This window comes from Mya arenaria, chromosome 10 (assembly GCF_026914265.1).
Source record: "Mya arenaria isolate MELC-2E11 chromosome 10, ASM2691426v1".
In the NCBI taxonomy this organism is placed as follows: domain Eukaryota; kingdom Metazoa; phylum Mollusca; class Bivalvia; order Myida; family Myidae; genus Mya; species Mya arenaria.
Genome location: NC_069131.1, coordinates 59587131 through 59610477, shown reverse-complemented (window position 1 = coordinate 59610477; position 23347 = coordinate 59587131). Strand labels below are relative to the sequence as shown.

At 35.7% G+C, this 23347-nt stretch overlaps 1 protein-coding gene across 3 annotated transcripts in view; it reads left to right on the top strand.

Moving 5' to 3' along the window:
* LOC128206422 (myotubularin-related protein 9-like) overlaps nt 1-15368 on the top strand; it is a 37144-nt gene extending 21776 nt beyond the window's left edge. For all 3 annotated transcript variants that reach the window (XM_052908842.1, XM_052908843.1, XM_052908841.1), the window contains exons 9-14: nt 2063-2165; nt 4772-4910; nt 7658-7742; nt 9612-9781; nt 11353-11480; nt 14365-15368. In XM_052908842.1, coding sequence (XP_052764802.1) covers nt 2063-2165; nt 4772-4910; nt 7658-7742; nt 9612-9781; nt 11353-11480; nt 14365-14458 — 719 coding nt within the window. In that variant the 3' untranslated portion in view covers nt 14459-15368. The remainder of the gene's footprint in view (nt 1-2062; nt 2166-4771; nt 4911-7657; nt 7743-9611; nt 9782-11352; nt 11481-14364) is intronic.
* The last annotated feature ends 7979 nt before the right edge of the window (nt 15369-23347 follow it).

Below are 23347 nucleotides of genomic sequence, written 5' to 3'. Positions count from 1 at the left end.
ACAATTGTTCAGGACCGCCACCCAATGAGTTTACATAACTCCATATCCTTAATTAATTCAAGTTATGGCCCCTGATTGATTTAAAGTTTTAGGCAAGTTAAAGTTAAGGGCAAATTGGGATTTTAATAAAAAAAGCCTCTATACCATTCATTCAATGCACTTGTTAAAATTCAAAATTATTTACGACCATCTTACAACAAGAAACATAACTCCATTTCAACCCTAAATACAAATTCTGGCCCTTGAATTTTTTTTTTTTTAAATTTCTTTTGAAAGGCATATTTGTATATTCTTAACCACATTTTCATAATGGGAAATCAAGTTATTTGAATGACTTGCGTCATTGTTCGGGCTTCAGCATCAAAGTCACCTTATGTATGGAATAATTATAGTTAGGTTTGACATAAAGAGACCAAACTTGGTAATATTACATCGTTATTGTATTCACTTCAGTCAAAGCGGCGTAGTCGAGCGCGCTGTCTTACGACGGCTCTTGTTTAAATATGGAGTTTAAAACCTTAAATGCTTATACAGGAGATAACTTTAACACCATTCTCCAATGATGAAAATGACATTCTTAAATAAAGCCTAATAAAAAAAAAATAAAAAAAAATAAAAAGCCTACCTACCCTACCTATTTTTGAAATATGAAATGAATTTTTGAAACCCTAACCAAACAAATTTTTTTGCTATGAGAAGGAGGACTAAACATAAGATTACAGCACTTCATATTTATAGTTGAAAATTGATGTTTTGTGCTTGAAAGCATTACTAACTCTTTAAGAAAATAAATGTTTTGGCCGTTTCTCGAAATAATGAGTTCTATTGTATTGTGAGTTATCTTATATGACTGAATTGAAGGCCTTGATGGCAAAATCAGCTGATTCTGAGACCAAAAAAAATCATAAATGTCAACTGTGAAAGTGCAGCTTTAAGGCACATAACTACTCTATAATTATATGTTGCCGTTGTAGCAATTTTTGTCTGACAGCACCATAACCTGCAGTCCCCATACATTGTTGTTGCATAATTCACGGTGATTACAGGCCTGCTGTTATTGCCTCTGATATCGACATTGTGCAAAAAGATTTCATGATCTGAAGTCCCCACACATATTTGTTGTATAATTAGCAGTGGTGGCCTTGCTGTTATCACCACTAACGTCAGCATTGTGCAAAAACATTTTGCGGTTTACAGTCCCCACAAAGAAATCTTGTTGTATAATTTGCAGTGATGGCCTTGCTGATATTGTCGATGACGTCAGCCTGGAGCAAAAACTTCAAAATGGCTATTACTCATTCACATGAAATTTGTTGCACAACAATAACAACAAACAACAACAAACAGTTTATTTACTAGAAGGCCACCAGCCCTTGAAACATCACACATTACATACAATTGAAAACTACTTGTGCAAATTAAAATGGATCAAATAATAGTATCTGTCAAAACATAGTTTGTAATTTTGATACACTTACATCGATATATTTTATATACAATACAATATACTAACAGTCACAACTTGTAACAAGCTAATAATGTTTATTCTTGAAAAAAGTATTTCTCTTTTCAAAAGCTGAGTATAAATGGTGTGCAGTTTTTTTCTTAAAATTTTCAATATTACAAGACATCAATATATTAAACTTTATTTGTGTTTTCTTATTTTCTAAATATTCTTGTCTTATATTATCATATTAAGGACACACTAAAAAAAAGTGATATTCTATCTCTATGACATCTTTACAATGAGGACAAAACATTTACTGTCTTTCAACATTTGGATCCAGGATTTAGCATTAGAGTGTGCATATCTTAGGGGCATAACCTTTTGCCTTGCACCCCTCCCTCCGAACCGAAATCTATTCTAATGGAAGTGTTGGCAGGGGGTTCCAGGGTGTACTCCTCTAAGAAAATTTAAAACAATGCCTACCGTAGTCCAAAATGTTGCATTTTGGTGTCTTTTATAAGAAGTTTCTCCTACATTTTATATTGAAATAAAAAGTAAACTTGGTACCTAATCAAACGAATTTTTATTTTACCTAATAATATCTTTCCTCTACAGCTGCGTGCGTGCTTGTCCATGGATCTGAAGGCATGGACACAACCCTCCAGGTGACATCACTGGCACAGGTCATAATGGATCCAGACTGCAGGACTTTTACTGGGTAAGAAGTGTATATATTTTCTCTTATCAGTGAAATATAAATGATATTGCACTATATCACTGTAGATACAGTGTCACCCTTCATGACAATGAAAAATTGACAATTGCTGAGGGATTTCAGAATTCTCTGAAACATTTCCCTGTATATCATCACCTTCCTGCAACAACTCAATATCTGCTTCAATTCCTATATGCATTTATTGTGTTATTGCACTAGGTTGACGATATATGCTTTCAGTGTTTTTATCAATGAAATAAAAATGTTATTTCACTGCTTTACTTTTGCGACCTTATATGCGACCCATTTATGACAATAACAGATGACAATCGCTGAGAGATTTCAGAGATCTCTAAAGGTTTCACTGTATATATCATATGCTTTCTGGTGTTTTTATTAGAGAAAAAAAAGGATATTTCACTGTATCACTGTTGTGACCCCTTTTTAACATCTCATTTTTTGACAATCACTGAGAGATTTCAGAGGTCTCTGAAAGGTTTTCTGAATATATTACATGCTCCTGGTGTTTTATTAGTGAAATAAAATTATATTTCACTGTATTGCTTTTGTGACCCCTTCGTGACCAAAAAATGACATTTGCTAAAAGATTTCATAAGTCTCTGAAAGGTTTCACTGTACATATTATAATTCTGCTTTCTGGTGTCTTTATTAGTTAAGTATTATTTTATTATTTTCACTGTTTCACTGTTGCAACCTTTGATGTGACCCCTTCGTGACAATAAAAACTGACAGTTTTTTTTCTTCTCATTTTTCTCCAAAACTGACAGTTGCTTAGTGAATTCAGAGGTCTCTGAAAGGTTTCAATGTTGGTGCTACATTTAAGGATTCTGAGGGCAGATGCATTGGTTGCAATCAGCCTTGTGAACATTTAAAAAAAGGCTGTCTGCAACTGATTTGGTGGCACAGAAGGTTTCCAAGAGTTTTTTTTTTATTGTAGACTATTGTAGGTTTTCACTGGGCAGCAATTGTTTTTGGCCAAGACAAGATTGTTGACCCTTTTGTAACCTTCTAGTGACTTATCTATGATTGATCAGTGATGAGGCGAAGACTGACTGATGCTTCATTGGTGACTAATTGACGATCTGTTGCTAAAAAAACCATTTAGTGAAAACTGAATAATGCACTGTTTTACTTAGACATAGAAGAAAAAACAATCTCAGGATATTCCTTTAATATTGTTTCCATGACAAGAGAAATAGTTCCATGCGTCAGTTCTTGAAGAATCCCTGCTAGCCAATGAAAACCTTTCATTAATGCCATGGACACTCACCTTTTTTATGTTTTTGTACTCTGATTACAACGAGAATTGGTTTGTTGTTTTCTCATAAAATGTGTGAAATTTGATGGCAATATGAACATTGCGCCAGTATTCTTGGCTTTAGAACTAACCAGCAAAATATCACAAGAAGTATCACACTGATATCAAAAGGTAGAATAAAGTTTTCTTTATTTTCTAGCTTTTCTGTCATAATTGGCAGAATTTACGAGACTCTCGTACTGTGCTTATTTCCGGTGTTATTATTATATTGCCTTTGTTAAAACAAGAAAAAGACCATCATTTTCATTCAGTTAATTTATTATTAAAGGTTGGTTACCTCCTGGGTTTTTATATCAATTAATTCAATTTCCCCGGTGATTTTATTTCATGCTAGTTAACCAAACATGAACTTTGGATTCATTTCGATGTTTTCAGGGAAAAAATAAATAATTGGCAGATTATTTTGGGCTAATTTTAGGGCTGAATACCTGCTCTTTCTCCTCGTCTAAAAGCCTCCATTTATCAAAAAAAAGCTCAAATTCTTCCCCCAAAAATCATTAATATTTCCTGTACTACCTGAATTTCTCTTTCTTAGAATTTAAACCCACTAAGTCCTCTTTCCAACTCCAATGAAGGTTTTTCCATTGTATACATTCTTCGTGAGAATATGTGTCCTTGTTGTCCGCTTAAAAACTTTAGAAGCCTTTGTCCAAAATTTATCACCAAATTTGGTCTGTTTGTGTATTGGCATCATGTCTTGGACAAGTTTGATAACCAGCCATATCACTTTAGTCACTTAAGAGTCATTGCCCTTTGTTTATAGAATGTGCCATAAATCAGTCTGGTTCGATAAATAACTTTAGAAACCATTAAACAATCATCACCAAATGAGTCAAAATTTCGAATGGGCGTAATATCTTATATCTTGGACAAGTTTTAATAACCAGCCATATTGATTAAGTCACTCAAGCGTTATCAGTCTTTATTTATAAAATAACCTATAACTAGTCTTATCCAATCAACAATTTAGTCCAATCATCACAAAATTTGGTCAGAAAATTATTTTGAAAAAAATCACTGATTGCGTGTCATTAATCAAACAGCAAATTCTTGGTATTTTTCTAAAAGAAATATACCAGCATTATAAGAATAGGTCTTGTGACTGGCATCTGCATTATCCCTTGATTTGCCCTGAAAACATGTGAATGATACATTTTCAGGGCACGTGATTTGTCTTTTTTTAAGTGTTGCGAAATCACAGACACACATGTCTGTTATACAAGTGCATATTCTGAAGCTTATACAATTGTACTTTTATTGTTTATGTCAGGTTCGAAGCATTGATAGAACGGGAATGGTTACAAGCCGGTCATCCTTTCACAGACCGATGTGCGAAATCGGCACATGCAATCACAAAACAGCGCCAAGAGTCGCCAGTTTTTCTCCTGTTCCTTGATTGCGTCTGGCAGGTATTGATATATAATTTTTACTGTTATTAGAAAACTTGAGAATTGGATATTTTTTATACATAAGAAATTATGTGGCTTGTAAAAACCTTCATATCAATCATTTCCCTGATTTTTAGCTCTACTGGCCAAAGGCCGTGCATCTGTAATCAATTTCTTGTTAACACGATACAGTCTTCAGTTTTGATTGTATCTCGATGAAACTTGTACAGTAGTTAGATATCCATAAGAGCTCGGTTCCTTTCGAAAACCAGCCAGATCCGCCCATGCATGCCTAGATAATGGGCCTTGAAAGTATAAAAAATCAGTGCGTCTGTAAACAATTGCTTGTGAACACCATATATACAGTGTTCAGTTTTGATTGTATCTCGATGAAACTTGTACAGTATCTAGATATCCATTAGAGCTCGGTTCCTTTTCGAAAACCAGCCAGATCCGCCCATGCATGCCTTGATTATGGGCCTTGATAATATAGAAAAATGCTATTGTGTAAATAATTGCTTGTGAACATGATACCGTGTTCAGTTTTGACTGTATCTCGATGAAACTTGTACAGTATTTAGATATCCATTAGAGCTTGGTTCCTTTTGAAAACCAGCAAGATCCGCCCATGCATGCCTAGATTATGGGCCTTGAAAGTATAAAAAAAGTATGTGCGTCTGTAAACAATTGCTTGTGAACATGATACAGTCTTCAGTTTTGATTTTATCTCGATGAAACTTGTACAGTATTTAGATATCTATTAAAACTCGGTTTCTTTTGAAAACCAGCAAATCCGCCCATGCATGCCTAGATTAAGGGTCTTAAAAGTATTAAAAAAATGCTATTTTTAGCTAAGTCTATTTTTAGCCAAGTCTATATGAGCGAAGTCTATTTTTAGCCAAGTTTACATGTAAAGTCACAATTGCTTGTAAATGTTTGTTCAAATTTTGCCCCAGGGTTCACAGGTTTGGTATACTTAAATTGGTAAATGTTAAAAACCTTTTTGTCTGAAACAGCTATGCAGATCCTTGCTATTTTGAACAAGGCTTTCATGTTTCCTAGAGACTTATTTAAGAAATATTTTCAAAATCTTCTTGTTTCAAACCACAAGGCCCATACCTTTGATATTCGTTGTGGAGCATCATATGATGACCGTCTAGCAAAACATTTGAAATTATGCCCCTAGGGCAAAAGCTGACCCCACCTTTTTTTACTTACTTTTTAATTTTTAAAGCTACAGCAATGAAATTTTGACCATGTGCACAGTTTTGCAAACGAGCATCAATGTTGTCCTCGGATGTCCTTGACTTTGACCTTTTGACCAACTGTTTTATTTTTAAAGCTACAGAAATGAAATTTTGACCATGAGTACAGTTTTGAAAGCAAATATTTTTTACCCTCAGATTACCTTTACTTGGCACATATTAAAACAGTTCATGCAACTAATCTGCTTACAACACTTTCTGTCCTCAGATGTTGAACATGCAGCGTCTTTTAGCTTACCCAAACACAAAAAGTGAACTAATTTTGTTGCCTATTACTCATACGTACATGCTCTGGATTGAAAATGACCACAAGAGCCATGCCAGTAGAGCATAGGCCCTCTTGGGCCTCTTGTTTACCAATACTTGCCTAAGGGGAAAATTGATGATGAGATTAAAAAATAATTATTTTCTTACCCAACTGGTGTTGCAGGATTTATCAAAGAGTGGTCATGTTTCTTTGCCATAGTAGATGTTTCATATTCAGCCAGACGCCACACACATAAAAGTCATGTCACTCAGGCTTAAAGGGACATAAGTTTCTATATTTTATAGGGACTGACATGGAAAACAATTTTATTTTTGAAATGTGAATAGATATACTTGTCGCAATAAAAAAAGATCATCATGCGTTCCAACAGAAGCTCTGTTGTTGACATATATTGAAAATATTTAAAGAAAATACTAAATTTTGCTGCAAACCATTAGTAACACTGTAATGTGATTTAAGGTCAACCTGTCAAGCACGCCTAGCTATATTGGCTCCGCCTCCCAAATATTATAGTTGAGTTCACTTCTCTACTGATAGCATCATAGCAAACATGTAATTTTAGAAGTTTTAACATGCATAGTCCAATAGCGTGTTGAATCTTTATTCCTTTAAACCCTAAGACGTTACAAACGCTATTTAAAATTTAATGATTTTAGGCTAAATAGGACAAAATGCTGTTTTAATGAGTATCTGCCAATTGCTGTTTGTTGTTGGTTAATAAAAGTTGGTAAGATATATCAATTTTAACAAAGCTTGAAAATTATTGTTTCCATCATAAAATCTGTTAGGGAATTCTTTGAAGCCGCTTGGAATATAAATTCCAATTACCTCAATTTTATGTCATGTTTTTGTAAGATATTAATTGCAAATGTTATATGAGTTATGCCTCATAGATGCCATTAACAAATGTTTTCTTACAGAATATATGCTTTTCTATCACGGTATATCAATTTTATGAGTACAATTTATCTAAATATATTAAGAGAAAAAAATCAGTATAATTAGTAGAATCTGTTTGGGAAAACATTTTTTTTTCTCGATTTTTCTTCTCAAAAGTTTCAGGTTTTTTTCAAGTTTGACATTTGTAAGGTAAATGTTTATTTTAAGCAAAACCAACCTTGTTATAATTATATTTCCTTGAATATATTACTTCTCTATATTTGCTTTATATTGGCCATGATTAGGACTTGCATGTATAAATTTGTTGTTCTTAAGTAACAACTTTCCTATTGCAGATTTGGCAACAGTTTCCATGCTCGTTTGAATTCACAGAAGACTTCCTGATCTTGTTGTTTGAACATGCCTACTCTTCACAGTTTGGTAAGTTGAGTAAGCTTACAAGATATTCTGGTAGTGAGTTAAGTTAGCTTAAAATATAGTGTGGTGGTAATTAAGTGCTCCAGCCAGGATTTGGAAAGGGCAGGGTGCTAGGTCAGAACAACACTATTAATGCACACTGAATGAGCACTTGTAAGGGCCAAAGTTCAATTTTTAATGTTTATGTATTGTAACAACTAATAGTTTGTTATGAATACCTTAGCTGTTATCTTTACTTTAGTGTCAAAATTATGTATATTTATTATTTTGCATGATAATCCATTGCTGTGCTGCTCCTGCTAATTGCACTTGTGTCACAGTAGGGGCCAATTTCCTGTATATTGGTATATTGGCTTAGGGCCATTTAGGGTCCAATATTATAACGAAACCTCCAAAACTGCACAGCAGGATACTCAGATTGGAGATCTGATAAAAGGCACCAGGCAATGAGATAAAGATCAACAATACACAGAGGTTGTGTACTATACAACGATTTGGAGGGGGGAGGGGGCACTTATAGAAGGCTTAAACTAGGCCTTTAAGATTTGTTTTATCAAGTAAGTTAAAGTATAGCCATAAGATAGCCATGTTTGAACATTTCAGCCAAACTCATATTAACCACATGGCTGGAAATAAATACTGTTAGCTTTACTTTCAGTCTCTTGAAGAACTTCTTGCTACTGTATGGTTTATAGCTAGGACTGAGTATCAATTTACAGTATTAATCATGGAAAACTGTATGATTTTTATAATGATTTACAGCAATATTTATCAACTGAACAATCTCTTAAATAATTAACAGCAATAATTAATAAACTGTATGACTTATATAAATTAAGCGCAAAAGCCGGCAATCTTCAGCTGGAATGAATTGTTTTTAATCCTTAAAATCAAAACACTATAATCAACATTTAGGGCCCTGTTTCTATAAAATATCTTAATCATGCACCTTCAGCTGCTTAAGAGTGTTCTGGTACACCCAAAGTGTTATAAGGCGAAATTTATATGATAAATGTTCTTATGAGATTTTTATTGAAATGTAGTTTAAGCCGAAAACAGGATTACCCCTTGAAATTATTATTGATTGAATGATATTAAAAGATTGGATCATCAGAGACATACAGACGGTTGAATGACAGTAAAGCAAATGAGAGACTTATAAACAATATAAAGGCATTTCTTTGAAAAACAAGCTAGATGTTAATTAAACATACTTCAGACTATGCTGAGAGTTACCTTACCACAAGACGTGTAACTAATACCACAAGTCTATGTTGCAAGCTAATCTAACCCCTTTGGACTCGGCTTTAGGTCATACTCTTGTGTAATATCATGCTAACAATACAGATTTTCTCCACTGCTTAAAGTGACACTCTTATTCAAGATCAATGCATACACATGTATAACAAACAAAAATTTTGAGTGATAAATCTTATACTACTTACTAAATAATGCATTTATAGAAAATATTAATTACTGGTAACAAGATTGTATCCATGCGTTTAATAGCTGAAAATGCACAAATATTAAATGATTGGTGAGTGCTAAAAGATTCACTGTGATCTTCTATCGTCTCATAAGGTAGAAATACCATGTTTTCTACACCTTTCTTTTAAATTAAACTCCGAAACTTTCATAAGAACCATTCCACATTTATTCATCCTATTTGGTATATTAAAACAATTGTATTAATTTTGGTTAATCTTATTTGGGAGTAAAAGTGCATCTTTAAGATCAAACTCTTGTGTAACATCATGCCAACAAAGACTGATTGATATAATCAATTACAAATTAGTTCACAATCATTTTATTTAATGTGGAAAAAATAGCATTAAACTGAACTAAAAAAGAATCTCTCTTACAACATTTCAGGAACCTTCCTGTGCAACTCAGACTTGGAGCGGCGATGTTTGAAATTAGAGAGTCGAACTGTCTCACTCTGGTCTTACCTAAACCGACCAGAAGTGTTAGGACGCTATATCAATCCAATGTATGACCCCAACCCTATGGTGATATGGCCCTCAGTGGCCCCTCAGAGCCTGGTAAGTTTATATTGCCCTTGAACCTACCGAGAAGTGCTAGGCACTACATCAATTTCATGTATGACCGCATTCTCATAATGGTCTGCCTCTCAGTGTCCCTGACCCTTGGTCCTATCCAAACTTTGGCTATTTCATTTCCATGTTTGACATGAGCCTTGTCGTGGTATGGCCATCAGTGGCCTCTCAGTACCAGATAACTTTATATGACCGTTGGTTCTACCCATGTGTGGTAGTATAAGTATCTTTCATGTGATTTCAGTACAGATAGAAAAGTCCGACCCGAGGGCACGTGCGTAAGTCGATAACGAGGCTTGCCGAGTTACCGGCCACGCAGCGTGCCCGAGGGTCGGAATTTTCGATCCGGACAGGAAACACATGATTGATATTTTTTCTTGCATATCCAAATTTATCAATTTGTGGAAAAAATGACATTGAATAAGAACTTTTGTACAATTTAACCAAAAAGCGCGTGCGACCTTGTTTACTGACGTCATAGAGCGGAGTAATTTTAAATAACTAAAAATAGTGTATTATATGATTATTTATTTTCAATTTTAATTAAAAGTCTTGCAAACAAATATATTTGATTGCGCTTTATTGAAATGGCATAATATATTTTTCATAAACCATACAATAATATGAAATAAGAAGTGGCGCATTGTTGCGCGTGACTCATCTTACATGGGGTATGTAAGATGGGTTTTTCCAGCACTGGTCACATGACCAGAAACACACGTCCGGTATGCAAGAATGCACTTTCTACATCAATTTCTTGTAAGGCCAAGCCTCACGATATGGCCTTCAGTGGCCCCTTAGTACCTAGAAAGTTTATATGGCCGTTGATCCAAACTCAACTAGGGATCTTTTAATTTCAAATAATTTTATGACCCCTTCCCCGTGATGATATGACCCTTTTTGGCCCCTCAGTGCCTGGTAAGTTTATATGACCCTTAGTTCATAATCAACTGGCGCTAACCTAATCCTATGTATGCCCCCTGCCACTGATGATATGGCTTTCAGCCGATGCCTTGGTGTCATTGATGTTCTAATGACTTTAATGATTACTGTTATGAAGAAAAATGGGTAAACATATTCACATAAAGCTTAATGCATATACTTGTTATTGTGTTATAATTAATTACATGTTTATGTTTATCAAGACCCACAAGTTATTGCAATAACTGTTGATGTATTTGCTGGGGTAACTTCACGTATGCACTCAGGCCTTCACATCATTCCCACAAAATGTGCTTGTTTATAAATGGCTTGAAAACATTTCTACCGACATTGAAACATATGGCTTAATCAAAAGTTAAGATCATGGACTCCTCTAAATGGAGATTTGTTTCAGTTCAATATCAATTTTATTTCATCTCGTTAACCCCTAAATCTCAATCTAGTGATAAAAAACACTTTTGGTGATCACATCACTTGATATGCCACTGAAACAAGCAATCATCTCATAACAGAAAAGCTTTGAATATATTCTCATTAATCTTAATACATATATTTATCAATTACAAGTCACATTGGTAGCAAGGCCAATCACTCATGTTTCTTTCTATTTTTAGTTGTTATGGAATGGGCTCTTCCTTCGTTCCCACATCAACCAGTGCAAGCAAGAAGAAGCATGGACGGAAGTTGCTAAGATCCGGCAGTATGACAAAGAGTTGAGGTCAAAGGTCACCAAATTGAGAAGGTATATTTTTGCATTGTGACAAAGAGTTGAGGTCAAAAGTCACAAACTGAGAAGGTACATGTATGCTCCGGCAGTATGTCAAATAGTTCAAGTCAAAGGTTACAAAATTGAGATAGTACATGTATGTTCCGGCAGTATGTCAAAGAGTTCAGGTCAAAGGTCACAAAATTGAGAAGGTATATTTTTGCATTGTGACAAAGAGTTGAGGTCAAAAGTCACAAACTGAGAAGGTACATGTATGCTCCGGCAGTATGTCAAATAGTTCAAGTCAAAGGTTACAAAATTGAGATAGTACATGTATGTTCCGGCAGTATGTCAAAGAGTTCAGGTCAAAGGTCACAAAATTGAGAAGGTATGTTCTGGCAGTATTACAAAGAGTTGAGGTCAAAAGTCACAAAACTGAGAAGGTATGTTCTGGCAGTATGACAGAGTTCAGGTCAAAGGTTACAACATTTGTATGTTTTGGCTGTATGACAAGTTACAGCAGTATAAAAAAAATGTGTTTTAAAGGTCATACAATTGAAAAGGTCAGTTCTGGCTGTACAACAAAAAGTTTGAGGTCAAATGTCACATAATTGACAAGGTAAGTTCTGGCAGTATGACAAATAGTTGAGGTCACAAAATTGAGTACAGTCCTGAAACATGGTAGTGTGGTCGATGTCCAACAGATGAATGATAATTTTGAGGTCAGTAGGTCAATGGGCACAATCATCCTGCCATTTGTCACTGAAATGTTGTATGGTAAAAAGAGAACACTTGGACCTACAGCTTCAAACTTGGTGAGGGTGTTTGTTATGTCTATGAACTGTTAATCATCTTTTTTTTACCTGTATGTCAACAGATCAAAGGTCAAATTCTCTAGATTGACTGCAGTCATGGTCATACATGTTTTACAAACATCTCTTGTTATGTTTTAAGCTTGCTAAACTTAATTAGGGTTTAAAAGCTATGTTAGTTTTGCTTTTGCTTGTAACAGAATTTGTCAGATAGAAATGAGAAGTTGTATGCTTTGACACTTTGATTCTTTCTTTAAAAACAGAATGTGTGTAAATGATCATCTCCCCTTTATTAAGATTCACAAAGTGTAGGTTAAGTATACATCAGATGAGAAAAAAAAAACATTTAAGAGAAAATATGTTGGATCTGTGAACAGCCATAAATTTCCCAATATCAAATGACATCAAACTCAGACAGGGGGAGACAACTGTTTTTGATTTGTTTCTAGTATTTTAATTTAATTTGTTTTCCATTTAAATTGAAAAGTTGTATAATAAAGAAAGAGAGAAAAAACTGTGTAATTGATAAGGTAAAAAAAAAAAAAAAAAATATGTATTTTATATTTGTTCAAGAAATTAAGGGGCTTTTCAATTCAATTTAAAGAAAAATACTTTCTTGCTTGGTTTTTGTTTCTCCTAAAAATGAATTTCAATTCTGAAAGATCAAATTGGTGAATTTTAGATTATAATTCTGTTAACATTTCCTAGAATAATTTCAAGACAGATTCAATTAATTTGAAAACCATTTATCAGATAAAACCTTAAAGTTACAGAGCAACAGTCAGATATAGCAAAATTTAATTAATTTCTCTATAAAATTACATGTAATAACTTTCCCATACTATAATAAAAAGAATCATCCACCTTTGCAATACTAACTTATTTCTCAATATACAGACTATTACTGTAAAAACAAATGACATGTCATTATAGGGATTTTTTAGTATAATAATTGCGACTGATGGATTATTGCTTGAAATAACATAATATTTTCTCTCATTAGAGTTAGCATTATGTCATTTTAACAACAGAACATTTTTAACGAGTTTTTAACATTTCTATGCCCCCCTTTGAAGAAGAGGGGATATTTTGCTTTGCACATTTCTGTCCCACGCTTGACCAAAGTTCTTCGGTTGATCACTTGACAGTGCCTGCTCCTATGGCCCTCAAACTTGACATGAAGGTTGGATATCACTAGGAGATGACTCCTTTTTGTGTTGATTCTGAGGTCATCAGGTCAAAGGTCAAGGTGACCTTGAACCTGGAAAGCTTGTTAAATAATGACTCAACAATACCCACACCTTTAGTCCTCAAACTTGACATGAAGGTTAGGCATGACCAGCGCATGACCCCTATTGTTTTGGGGGTCATCAGGTCCAAAGGTCAAGATCACACTTAAATTGAATGCGAAAATCTTGCTGATTGATAACATGAGAATTCCTCTCCCTCTTCATTCTTGCAACAATGGTATGGCATTACGTAAGAGAATGAACCCGAAGATCTCTATATTTAAAAAAAAAATCACATCAAAGGTCAAAAATTTATAATATTCTACTTGTATGTAATGATAGTTTTTCCAGAATGTCAACTGTAAAACTCCTTGAATTTGGTAGCTATCCTCAAAATATAATTCTATTTTGAAAATCTAAAAAGTCATGAAAAAGTACTTGGAAGCTTTGAAAGATGTTTTTAACTTTAATAAAAGGTCATTGAAACAACAATTGTAAGCCATTGGCTATTTTTTTATGTTTTATATTCAAAATTAATTATTGAATTAAGTTTTGTAAAAACTGCAAAAAAACAACAAGCAAAATAGTATTTTACCACAATGGCCATGGTTTATCGATTAACACAGTGTTTTCTAGAAGCAGGAATACTGTTGCCTGAATTTTGCGATTCTCACAATTGATATTTGATATATAATTAGTGATGAACAAATAACTGTTGGTGAAAATGTTGACTGATAATTCATATCAGTTTGATCTTAACTAATGGTCCAACTGATGGTCATGATTTGCACAACTTGACAAGAAAGTTTTATATTTTATACTTATTTCTTTGTTGATATGTTTATGAACAAATGACTTGAATAGTTGTTTTTCTTACAGACATTTAGTGTGTTTAGAGAAAGAGGCCACAGCTGCAGGAGTTATCCTTCCTGCAACCCTGGACGGGGATGTGAACGGTTGTGTGAAAAATTAGAAAAATGTGTAATTATACACAACAGTTACCAGACAATAACCCTGTGATTGAAATTAGCACAACTCAGCAAGCATGACACTAGTCTGGTAAAATGCTTTTCAGGCTTTCTCAAATGTTGGGTTTTAAATATATACATGTACATGTTGCAAGTCTTGTTTATGTGTATATGCCAACCAATAGCGTAAGAATTTGGATTTGTATATCCAAAGTTCTAATTCTAATGACTGAAATCATTTTTAAGAATGGGAAATCAGTCCATACATACATATATATATATATGTCAAATTAACTTTAAATTTTAAATATTTTGTTAGTCAAATCTGGTACAATACAATTCAGTTGTGTCAAAAAAGACACTATTTTGTTGCATACCGGACGTGTGCTTCCGGTTAGGTGACCAGTGCTGGAAAAACCCATCTTACACCCACCATGTAAGATGAGTCACGTGCAACAACACGTGATTTTTAAAGGAACTATTTGACGTCAATTGTGTTTTAAAATTACTGCGCTTTATGACGTTACTGGTAAACAACGTCGCACACGCTTTTTGGTGAAATGTACAAAAGTGAGTTTTCTACGTTAATTTTTCCACAGTGTTAATTGTAGATATGCAAGAAAAAATATCAATCATGGTTTTCAGGTATGGAGCGAAAAATCTGACCCTCGGGCATGCTGCGTGGCCGGTTACTCGGCAAGCCTTGTGACCGACTTTTGCATGTGCCCTCGGGTTGGATTTTTCTATCCGCACCGGAAACACATGATAGAAACTTATATTATACAACTGTAAAATGATATTCTGCATTATATTAAACTTATTTGAATAACCTAGTGTATTAACACTATTTAAGAAATATAACACACCACTGAGGGTCATATGGCATTATAAGGACCGGCCAGTCAGCCACCGAAGGTGTTCATGGACCGAGGCGTTAGCCGAGGTCCACTCACTTTCCGGGGCTAACTGACCGGTCCTTATAATGCCATATGACCCGAAGTGGTGTGTTATATTTCTTATATTATACCGAACACTTTTCATTACAATTCAATATTTTTAAAGCGATTTAAATGTGTTTTATTGAACAAAGATAATAATGTTTACTTGGGACAAGATTTCGCCGTTGTGAAAATAGCAAGCCGCACTTACCAATTGTATGACGTCAGTGGTCCATATTACATTTTTGGCCAGGTCCATACTGGCCAAAAATATAATATGGACCGCTGACATCATTAAACTGAATTTTCATCAAAATACAGTGTTATACGGACCGATCCAGTTTATATGTACATAGAAGGGACACATTTATGTGAGGTATAATATTGTAAAAGAACAGTCAGTCCAAGTTATATAAGCAATCAATATTTTTATGGCATTATGACTTGTTATGTGACACTTATCAACCAATCAGAGTGATGTTTATATCTAAGCTGTGTGTAATAAAAAAGGTGTTAGCTGTTGAACACCACTTGGATATAAATATGTGTTGTTACCATGATGTTTCCATATTGTTGCTTCTTTTGCTTAAAAATCACATTTCAGATAATAAGCAAGCACTTTTCAAACTTAATCATTGTAACATATTACTTTTATATCTTAGAGAATTGTATTTAAGTGATGTAAAGTTTTGATAATACTTTGTCATGATTTTATTTTAAAAAACCTATTATTTTTTTGTTGGTAATTTTTGCGTCTCTAGAATTAGAACTTACAAACATTTTTTCCCGTTTGAACACAATTTCTGATTTTTATGTGAACATCAGTCAATCTAGACAAGACTAGATTAATTGTGTAATATGCACCCAGCCCCTTTCACAAACATATGGATTGACATATTTCCAAACAAGCTTTTTGTATAAGTGTATAGATTTTCATATAATTATACCCCCACAAACGAAGTTTGAGGGGGTATATAGGAGTGAGCTTGTCGGTCGGTCGGTCTGTCGGTTTTCATGGTTTCCGGACGATAACTCATGAAAGGCTTGACAGATTTGAAAAAATTTTGGTACACAGGTGTAACATCAGAAGATACAGGTCAAGTTCGATATTGGGGCTGGTGGGGCCAAGGTCAAGGTCACTGTTACTAAAAATAGAAAAACGGTTTCCAGACGATAACTCATGAAAGGCTTGACAGATTTGAAAATTTTTTGGTACACAGGTGTAACATCAGAAGATACAGGTTAAGTTTGATATTGAGGCTGGTGGGGCCAAGGTCAAGGTCACTGTTACTAAAAATAGAAAAACGGTTTCCGGACGATAACTCATGAAAGGCTTGACAGATTTGAAAATTTTTTGGTACACAGGTGTAACATCAGAAGATACAGGTCAAGTTCAATATTGGGGCTGGTGGGGCCAAGGTCAAGGTCACTGTTACTAAAAATAGAAAAACGGTTTCCGGACGATAACTCATGAAAGGCTTGACAGATTTGAAAAATTTTTGGTACACAGGTGTAACATCAGAAGATACAGGTTAAGTTCGATATTGAGGCTGGTGGGGCCAAGGTCAAGGTCACTGTTACTAAAAATAGAAAAACGGTTTCCGGACGATAACTCATGAAAGGCTTGACAGATTTGAAAATTTTTTGGTACACAGGTGTAACATCAGAAGATACAGGTCAAGTTCGATATTGGGGCTGGTGGGGCCAAGGTCAAGGTCACTGTTACTAAAAATAGAAAAACGGTTTCCGGACGATAACTCATGAAAGGCTTGACAGATTTTAAAAATTTTTGGTACACAGGTATAACATCAGAAGATACAGGTCAAGTTCGATATTTGGGCCGGTGGGGCCAAGGTCAAGGTCACTGTTACTAAAAATAGAAAAACGGTTTCCGGACAATAACACATGAAAGGCTTGACAGATTTGAAAAAATTTTGGTACACAGGTGTAACATCAGAAGATACAGGTCAAGTTCGATATTGGGGCTGGTGGGGCCAAGGTCAAGGTCACTGTTACTAAAAAAAGAAAAACGGTTTCTGGACGATAACTCATGAAAGGCTAAACGGATTTGAACAATTTTTGGTACACAGGTGTAACATCAGAAGATACAGATCAAGTTCGATATTGGGGCTGGTGGGGTCAAGGTCACTGTTACTAAAAATAGAAAAATGGTTTCCGGACGATAACTCATGAAAGGCTTGACAGATTTGAACATTTTGGTACACAGGTGTAACATCAGAAGATACAGGTCAAGTTCGATATTGGGGCTGGTGGGGCCAAGGTCAAGGTCACTGTTACTAAAAATAGAAAAATGGTTTCTGCTTCATAACTTTAATTGGGCATGAGCTATTGTGATGAAACTTGCTGTATAGGCAGCCTCTGTGAAGACAATGCTTGTGATTGAAAATGGGGCCAGTGGAGTAAAGGTTTTTGTGCACTGTTACGAAAATAGAAAAACGGTTTCCGGGCAAACAATACATGCATGATAAAAAAAGATGCAATGTGCTGTTAACCTTGGAGTTATGGCCTCTTTTCATAGGAATGGTTTGCCATTCCTGTGTCCAGGCGGCATTGGGGGTAATCGTCACTCCTGTGACAGCTCTAGTTATAATTGTATTTACATGTTTATTTAAAGATACTTAATCTATTAGAAAGATCAAGTAGGGGTACTGTTTTGTTTTTGATATCCTACAAAATAGTAAAAAAAACAAACATTCCAGACTATTCAAAATAAGGTCACTGTTAATATATAGTGTGTTTGGCGTTACCCAACCCATATTGTGGTAGGTAGGTCATTTTGTGTTGTATTAGGCCACAAGGGCTTAAGCCAAGGCGTGGTGACCGTCGTCCGTGTGTTTGTCCATTAACAATTTCTTGTTAATGAGATATAGTTTTCAGTTTTTAGCTCTACTGGCCAAAGGCCAGAAGAGCTTATACGATGGTAATGTGTACGTCGTATGTGCGATTGTGCGTCCGTGCATGCGTCTGTAAAACAATCCCTTGTGAACACGATATAATCTTCACTTTTGATTGTATCGTGATGAAACTTGTACAGTATTTATATATCAATCAGAGCATGTACATGAGCGAAGTCTATTTTTAGCCAAGTTTATATGTAAAGTCAAGTCTAGGATTAAAGGGAGACAACCTGCTTTTTGGTTCTGCAGTTGATTTTGTGAATTACTCTCCCTTGTTCTTGTTGAAAGGCCAACGGCCATTATTTAGCTCTATTGGCCAAAGTGTCTGTTGTTCGCGCATCCATGTTTGGTAAACTTAAATATGGAAATGTTTGAAAATCTTGTTGTGTGTTCGCACTTCCATCTAAACACAATTGCTTGTTAATGTTTGTTCAAATTATGTCCCTGGGGTTGTTACTGGCCATCCCCCTGCGTTCACAGGTTTGGTATACTAAAATTGGGAATGTTTAAAAATCTTTTTGTCTGAACCAGCTATGCAGACCCTTGCTATTTTGAATAAGGCATAATTTAGTGGTCCGCTACCATGGTTCAGGTTGTTCAAATTATGCCTCTGGGGTCAAAACTTGCATTGCCCCGGGGGTCACAAGTTTCCTAGAGACTTATTTAAGAAATATTTTGAAATCTTCTTTCAAACCACAAGACTGATATTTGTTGTGGAGCTTCATATGATGACTGTCTAGCAAAACATTGAAAATTGGATTGAAAATGACCACAAGAGCTATGCCAGTGTAGCATTGGCCCTCATGGGCCTCTTGTTATTGTATCTCAATCAAATTCCTATGAAAGTGCTCATGCATGACTGAAATATCGCCCTTGAAATGCTGCAGCCTTCGCTAAAGTATACTCTTAAGGGAGACAACTTGTACAACGAGTTGTGTATTATTGTAGTGTTTCTCTCCCTCTATCCTTTGTAAAACATGCTCACTGATTGCTTCGCCTCAAATGTGGGTCAATATATTACTAGTACGTACATGGGTTGGATATCAAATCAAATAACAAATAGTCGTGCAAGTAGAGCATAGGCCCTCATGGGCCTCTTATACTTCTTCAACCAACAGTTCTGTAATGATAACCAAAACAATAAATAGGTCCAACTAAAAGGTGTAGAAAAATCTAGTCCCTGTAATTTTTTTAGTTGGTCGGGTAACGCCTTCCAACTATTTATTTATGGTGGTCTTAGGGTATGTGCAATATTTTGTGTATGCTTTTATTATGTTTAAAATCACTAGTATTAGGTTTTGTGTTAAAACCTATTGTTGAAATAATAAATTTGAAAAAAGTATTTCTAAATTTGTTTATATTCGTATTTAGACGATAAGGAATGACGCTATATGCAATCTTAAGTTCACACTCCGAAGTATTAAAATGATGTAGTTGTTATTGTCAAAACATATATGAATAAGTGTAAAACATTTTAATTGCAATTCAGTTTGACCATAACTTCTTCATGAATAATTTCACAATAAAGGAAACAATATATAGTTTTTTTTTAGTCTTGAGTCAGAAAAGCACTTTTTTATGAAAAGCAACATAATTTATGTTTTATAATTTATCCTTCATGTGCATAACTTATAATGAAACATCCAAAAAAGTAATAAATGACATATTCAATCCAATTACTCTGCTAGAAATAAAGCAACAATAAAATAAAGATTTACAATTACTATGAACACTAATGTTTACGGACTAAATGCCAGCCTATTAACTTAATAGTGGTGCAAAGAAAATGAGCTGTAGACGCTTCTGTATAGCAGCTGTGCCCTTTGTTTATTTGTTTCACATATTAAGTATGAATGTTATACACTGGTGCATATAGGCAAACCAGGGTAGCTCTAACCAAGGTTACATTCTGTCTGTGCACTATCCAAAAACCTAAAATGAATGACTAACAATCTTATCAGAGCACTCGCCGAATGGGCCTTACCCGAGTACGAATATAAATTAATACAAGAGCTGTCACAGTATGTGACGAATGCCCCCGAATGTGACATTGACCTATGAACAAGGTCAGTACATGAAAAGTTGATCTTGCCTTTACGTGTCAAATACATGGCAAGTTATTTTAAATTGCCTCTGAACATAAAAAATACCACCCATACTTGACAACCTACACTGTTATGTCCTTATATTCAGAATTCCCTTGTGAATAAACACTTAGTGTATCCTTCACCTTAGAGGTAGGGACATGGGTCTTGTACGCGACACGTCGTCTTGGTATGTGGAACACATGTGGCAAGTTATTTTAAAATCTCTCCATACAAGAGAAAGTTACAACCCGGACACGACAACCTATACTCTGTGTCCTTATCTGCAGCACTTGTTGTGAATAAACACTAAGTGTGACCTTGAACTAAGAGGTAGGAACCTGGGTCTTGCACGCGACACGTCGTCTTGGTATGTCGAACACATGTGGCAAGTCATTTTAAAATCTGTCCATACAAGGCAAAGTTACAGCCCGGACACGACAACCTATACTCTATGTCCTAATATGCAGCACTCCATTATGAATAAACACCTAAGTGTGACCTTGACCTTAGTGGTAGTGACACGGGTCTTGCACACGACACGTCGTCTTGGTATGTGGAACACATGTGGCAAGTTATTTTAAAATCTCTCCATACAAGAGAAAATTACAGCCCGGACACGACAACCTATACTCTAAGTCATTATATGCAGCACTCCATTATGAATAAACACTAAGTGTGACCTTGACCTTTGAGGTAGGGACACGGGTCTTGCACGCGATACGTCGTCTTGGTATGTGGAACACATGTGGCAAGTTATTTTAAAATCTGTCCATACAAGGGAAAGTTACAGCCCGGACACGACAACCTATACTCTATGTCCTAATATGCAGCACTCCATTATGAACAAACACCAAAGAGTGACCTTGACCTTTAAGGTAGGGACACAGGTCTTGCACGCGACACGTCGTCTTGGTATGTGGAACACATGTGGCAAGTCATTTTAAAATCTGTCCATACAAGGGAAAGTTGCCTTTACGTGTCAAATACATGGCAAGTTATTTTAAATTGTCTCTGAACATAAAAAATACCACCCATACTTGACAACCTACACTGTTATGTCCTTATATTCAGAATTCCCTTGTGAATAAACACTTAGTGTATCCTTCACCTTAGAGGTAGGGACATGGGTCTTGTACGCGACACGTCGTCTTGGTATGTGGAACACATGTGGCAAGTTATTTTAAAATCTCTCCATACAAGAGAAAGTTACAACCCGGACACGACAACCTATACTCTGTGTCCTTATCTGCAGGACTTGTTGTGAATAAACACTAAGTGTGACCTTGAACTAAGAGGTAGGAACCTGGGTCTTGCACGCGACACGTCGTCTTGGTATGTCGAACACATGTGGCAAGTCATTTTAAAATCTGTCCATACAAGGCAAAGTTACAGCCCGGACACGACAACCTATACTCTATGTCCTAATATGCAGCACTCCATTATGAATAAACACCTAAGTGTGACCTTGACCTTAGTGGTAGTGACACGGGTCTTGCACACGACACGTCGTCTTGGTATGTGGAACACATGTGGCAAGTTATTTTAAAATCTCTCCATACAAGAGAAAATTACAGCCCGGACACGACAACCTATACTCCAAGTCATTATATGCAGCACTCAATTATGAATAAACACTAAGTGTGACCTTGACCTTTGAGGTAGGGACACGGGTCTTGCACGCGACAGGTCGTCTTGGTATGTGGAACACATGTGGCAAGTCATTTTAAAATCTGTCCATACAAGGGAAAGTTACAGTCCGGACACGACAACCTATACTCTATGTCCTTATATGCAGCACTCCATTGCTAATAAACACCTAAGTGTGACCTTGACCTAAGAGGTAGGGACACGGGTCTTGCACGCGACACGTCGTCTTGGTATGTGGAACACATGTGGCAAGTTATTTTAAAATCTGTCCATACAAGGGAAAGTTACAGAGCCGGACGGACGGACGGACGGAGCGATTTTAATATGCCCACCTTCGGGGGCATAACAGTATGCTTTCACACCCACCCGGTGGATATTGTCCACCCGGTTAGCTCAATCGGTAGAGTGTTCGACTGTGAATCGGACAACCCGTGTTCGATTCCCGGGCGGACCAGGTCACCTCTGTTTTGATTGGTTATGAAATCCTTTCTACGACCATTCGCACTGTACCGCTGCCCCTGGCATGTAAGAAGTTGTCAGTTCCTTGCAGAGGTGAAGGCACCTAGTACTGGTTAACCGCCTGATAGTCTGCCCAGGATAGATGTGTGGTGGTTGAACTGTCACTCTAGGACCCTTCCATGTGCTCACGCTGGGACCCGCCGGAGTATAAACTACTAACACCACCACCACCGGTGGATATTGTTTACAGCTCCAGCAGATCTCGAGGTCACATCCTTGTACCCTGAACAGAAGGGTTGAGCAAGAACATTATTGACGTACACAACTGATGCTTAAACGACAGCACCTTGAATGTATGCATTGGTCTTTCATGTTTTTTGTTTAACTGATGAACATTCCTTTTTCACAGTACAGTAACTTGACTTTGTGTGAGGTCGTTCATTTTACTTTTAGAAAATATATGTGGGCACCTGGAAGGATAGCTAGATTGAGACGTGATGAAATATGAGTGCTAATGAATAGAAAGGCGGTACAGATATATCGACTGAAACGTACATACAGGTGAACAATCGGCTAAAGAACCACAATGGTTGCCATAGCAATATCCAGATGTGCAATCATTTTATTCCTAATCAAGACATATGGATATGTACAGTGTCAGTTTTTTTTCTGATGAATAATTGGGTTTCGTGTTTCCATTATGTTAATAGTAAATACGGCGATACTTTTATATTACACTCGTTTTATTTAGATATAGCACAGAATAGCTAATGACCTATTGGAATAACTCTGTTGTTTTTTTAAACTTGTTGACTGTTCCAAAAGAAATCACAAATCACATTTTA